This window comes from Micropterus dolomieu, linkage group LG11 (assembly GCF_021292245.1).
Source record: "Micropterus dolomieu isolate WLL.071019.BEF.003 ecotype Adirondacks linkage group LG11, ASM2129224v1, whole genome shotgun sequence".
Lineage (NCBI taxonomy): Eukaryota > Metazoa > Chordata > Actinopteri > Centrarchiformes > Centrarchidae > Micropterus > Micropterus dolomieu.
This window is the reverse complement of record NC_060160.1, coordinates 12,395,761-12,400,662: the sequence shown is the minus strand read 5'-3', so window position 1 is coordinate 12,400,662 and position 4,902 is coordinate 12,395,761. Positions and strand designations below refer to the sequence as shown.

General features: G+C 42.5%; 1 protein-coding gene across 1 annotated transcript in view; it reads right to left on the bottom strand.

Annotated features, from left to right (window-relative positions):
* Window positions 1–21: 21 nt before the first annotated feature.
* The window catches only part of spred1 (sprouty related EVH1 domain containing 1), a 30,450-nt gene continuing 25,569 nt past the window's right edge, over window positions 22–4,902 (bottom strand). Inside the window, exons 5-6 of the mRNA XM_046062898.1 lie at window positions 3,315–3,470; window positions 22–3,153 (exon numbers count right to left, since the gene is read on the bottom strand). Coding sequence (XP_045918854.1) covers window positions 2,461–3,153; window positions 3,315–3,470 — 849 coding nt within the window. The 3' untranslated portion in view covers window positions 22–2,460. The remainder of the gene's footprint in view (window positions 3,154–3,314; window positions 3,471–4,902) is intronic.

Sequence of the window (4,902 nt, the reverse complement as noted above, 5' to 3'; positions counted from 1 at the left end):
CTGTTGGGAGTTTACTCTAATCTAAGTGTTGTTGTTTAGACTAGTTTGAGTTAACTATGGTTTTGTGAGTAAGACACGCTCAATTTAAAAATTGTCTTAGGTGGGAAAATGGGGTTCAAACACAGCTAGACTCTAGCGTACAGTCTGCCTAGTCCCTGTTTCCCAAAGTATGTTAAAGGAGTAGTTTGACATTTTGGGAATTACACTTATTTGCTTTTTAGCTGAGGGTTAGATGATAAGATTGATACCACTCTACAATCTATTTGTTACATTTGAAGCTGCAGCAGCTGGTTAGCTTAGCTTATCAATGGGGCTAAAAACAAGAAGAAACAGCTAGTTTGACTCTGTCCAAAGATTGCCAAACTCACCTACCAGCACAGTTAAAGCTCACTAATTAATACTTCATATCTTGTTTGTTTAATCTGAACAAAACAAATGTTATATGAACAAATGACATATATGTTATTTAGAGAACTTTTGAGGTGTTGGTAGGCAAATTTGGTCACAAACAGACGGAGCAAGGCTAGCCGTTTCCCCCTCTTTTCCAGTTTTTATGCTATGCTAAGCTAAGTGGCTTCAAGCTCCATCTTAACATTGAACACACTGGTATTGATCTTCTTATCCAACTTTGGGAAAGAAAGCAAATTTCCCAAAATATCAAAGATACTTTGGAAAACAGGACGCTTGTTTGTACTGTCATAAGTCAAAGCCTTAATTACATATTCAATGGTGACGTTACATGACGTCAACACATAAACACACACACACATATATATATATATATATATATATATATATATATACACATATACACACACACACACACACACACACACACACCTGTATGTTTTGTAATAGCTAAGATACTCAGCATTCCTGAAACAATGCATTCATTCATTCAGGGCCTGTTAAATGAAGAAACACAGAAGGAGTGGGCTTTTGAGGAACAACAAAATACTATATTAAGACAGGATAAGAGGGGAAAATAAAAGTAAAATAAAATAACTCATTCATGGGACAAACATGGACATTTGGAGAGGGTGCTGCAACCAAAGCTTGGAGAGCAGTGCTTTCTGGAGGGGTTTCCCCTGTGCCAAAATGGATGTTAAATTAGTCAAATGTATGTACAGACTAATTTCACAATCTGAGGGATTCTCAGTAAAACAACCTAATTTAAGTGCCTCATCATTTAGCCAAGGAGCACTGTAACCCCTTTACTCACCAAAACAAAACTTGCTGGTTGAGCAACATTTCAGCCTTTGTTTCAAAAATAATTATAAAATGAGCAGGAAAAGATAACAGTGAAAAAACAAAAACACCCAACAATTTCACTACAGCAGTAAATAACTGGACTACAACTGAAATTCACTGGAGTAAATCAAATTGTCATGTATTGGTTTCAATTTAAATGGTTCAAGAGGTTCTAATGCTATTTTCATGAGGGGGTGGGGGGGCTATTTGGGGAACTGCATGGTAAAGTCATTACCATTTTTTCCCTTCTAATCATGGAATCGATCCCTTTATTTTGGAATGCAATCAAATGGTCTAAATCACCCCGGGAAAGCAAGGTAATCATTTTAAATCATTTTAACTTCTAAATGAATGTCAAAAGCTATACCAAGCTGTACCTTAAAAAAAAAAAAAAGCCATTACTTTTTGATTTTTTTCTTCAACATTCGATGGAAAGGAAAACAAGGAATTGGCCATACATCCATCACAGCAACATCTCTCAAATATTAAAATTACACTAAATATGGTAGTTAATGTACCACAAGAATTTGAGAGGATTACCTTTACTCGGGGAAGGGGGGGGGGGGGGGCATTTCTAGTGCACTTTTCTCTGTCTAGTAATTACATTGTCAGCAAATGCTTAAGCCATGAAGGAAAGGCCACTGTTACCCAACTGCAAATTCACAAAAAAAGCAATAAAGTATCCCTTTTAGCATACTCAAACAACAAGTATTTTTTCGGACCGCAGAGTAGTTTTGTTTTCTTTTTTTTTCATTAAGTCGTCGCTCTCTGTACAAAAGACAATTTTCCTTCATAAAGTTACACATTACTTGTAGCAGAGTTCCGACAGTTGTGGCCTGGCTTTGTCAATGCATGAGTGTGAATGTGAGAGAGAGGCGTGTAGGTGTGTGTGTATGTGTGTGTTTACAGGTGTTTTTAGTAACATCTCCAAGTCTATTAATCTTGATCCATCCTCCTCCTCTTCTCCTCAGATTAAGCTCCTGAACTTAGCTTGATGCTCAGAGCCCCCACAAAGCACATGGTTTGTCCTCCACTGCTGCTTGTCGGCGACAAACACAAACTGAAATCTCCAAAAGCCCTCAGAGCTGGGGATCAACAACATATCACCCCGTCTGAGAGGGAATGAAAAAAGGATGCCGGCTTTTAATTTTCCGCTTTTATCCACTTCCTGTGTTAGCTAGCTTTGAGGGTGTCCCAGAGTCTGTCGGGTCACCCTGCAGCTTTATGCTTGCCCCCACAGCAGCGGCAGGCCTCGCCACAGTGGTGGCAGGCGCGCAGAGGCAGGTAGCAGCACATGCAGGGCGCTATGAAGGAGAGCGCCACCAGGGCCAGCCAACGCAGGCAGAACTGCTCGTCAGATGTGTCACATGAGCAGGGGTCTGAGAAGTCACCCTCAGAGTCGGACATGCAGTGGTACAGCATGCTCTCAGCGCACAGCATGCAGCTGACTTTATAGATGCACTGCTTGATCGGGTCGGGGGCGTCTTGGCACTGCCCCCGCCAGTTGTCTTCGTGGTTGAACATCTCCCGACAGTAGATGCAGCGAGAGCGCTCGCCATCCTCTCGCCGCCGTCGGCCCTTCTTCGACTTGAGCAAGGGCGAGGGCTGAGTCTTGATTGCTGTGTCCTTGCCCAGCCCCATACCTGTTCCAATGCCCATACCGGGGCCAGAGAGGGAGTCCCCACCGGGGCCATCAGGGAAAAGGTACTCGCACTTCTTACTGTCCAGTTTGTGAAAGGCAGTGGGGAAGTCCAGGTCATCGCGGTCGGCCTCCTGTTTCCACATGACAGGGTGGCGGTAGTCCTCATAGCCGCGGATGAGCACGTCTTTGCGTGGGTTGATGCGAACAATCTCCTCCTCGTCCATGTGAAAACTGACATGACGAGTTGACTTAAAGGAGACCTTCAGAAGAGCAGAAATTGAGAATTAGTTTGACTACTCAACAAGAATACTTTGTAGCAGTAATTAAATATAAGAAACGCACGCAAGACGCCACAATGCAATATAGTGTCATCTACTTCAAATTTTAAAGATGTGAATGGTTGTGTGGAGAAGTGGCAGACCTGTGGAGGCAGGTAGCGGCGGTTGCTGGAGGGGAACTCGTCGAAGGGTTGGGCGCGGACGTAGCAGCCCCTGAATGGCTCGGTGGACACGACGTTGTTCAGCGGGGAGAAGGGCTCTTTCATTGGCGTACAGATAGAGGGAAGCTCATCACACACCTTGAGGAATACAGAGAAAATTAAAAGTAAGTAAGGTAAGTATTTTGAAAACTCAAATACATCTTGTGTTTCCCCTCAGACGGACGCACGCCAAAGAAACACAAAACACCTGTGTGTTGACATAATTCATTATAATTATCCAAATATACTTTATTTGTCAGTATGTATACTAGGATTTTGTGTACATTGTATTACGTAGCATGCCCATAATATCTAGCTATCATTCTCACACTAAAAACACTAACGTTGGATCAATTCAGTTTTCATGACCACAACTGTTTTGACTCAGGGTGTGTAGGTTGTGTGTGTTCCACTTGTAACCACCAGGGGGCATCCTGTGCGCACATTTGGCCAAATGACTGTGTGCTGTGTGGTGATGACTCAAGGCCCTTCTGTTAAGAACTCAGAGTTCCCATCAGCCTTGCATGTGTTCCCATAAACATTTTAGCTGATGCATAATCTACAAACACGGGCCTAAAAAAAAAAACAAAAATAAGAACCAGAGAGACGCTTGAAACATGCAATGAAAAAACAGAAAGAGACCACGGAAACCGTGTGAGCATTTCTTCCACCTCACGCCGAACAATCTCATAATTACAAGAAGGAAGCTCAGCCATAATGAGATGTCTATAAATAACATCCTTTTAAATGCCACAGTCTGCATCATACACATTTTAAAATAAAAATATTTCTACACATTGACAGGAATAAAATAAATAGTTATAGGTCCAATAGAAATAGTCTAATACTTCAGTCCTCATTGCAACAAAATCACAAAAGTGATGGCTATTCATGATTCATGCGTGCAGAGGTGATGAGAGATGGGGGAGGATAGTCGACTATTACATCAAGAGCTGTGTGATGCTATTTCATTATTTCAGCACAGCCATCTGTATAACCAAACATCACATATGCAAATTACATGAAAATATGCAATCAGCCCTAATTCTGCTTGCATCCAAAACAAAAAAAAACAAACAACATTTTCTCTCAATGCTTGAAAAGGATTCATATAAACCGCTAAATGTCTCCAAGGTTATGGCTTTTTTCAAAACCGACTCAGAAAAAACACACACACGCCGAGGTATCTTCACACGTATAAGTTCAATCGAAACATATTCAAGCCTTGTACACACTGGCTAGCAGTCCCTCTTTTCCCAAACACACACAGACACACACACACCCACCCCGACCTCATCAAGGCAGGGTTAGTCCTCCTCTCTTCTCCTTCTCCCACCCTCTCTCTCTCTCAGCTCTGCGTGTGGAGGAGGCTACTGGCTCTGGTTAGTCAGTGCCGTGTGTAAAGTAGCCCACGCCAGTGCTTTAACGCACAGCGGAAATCTGGTTTGCTCCCAGCTGCTGCTACAGTAATTACTGTCCTGTGGTTGCTAAGAGATGTTTCCTTTGACTCCCCCCCCCCCCCCCCACCCCG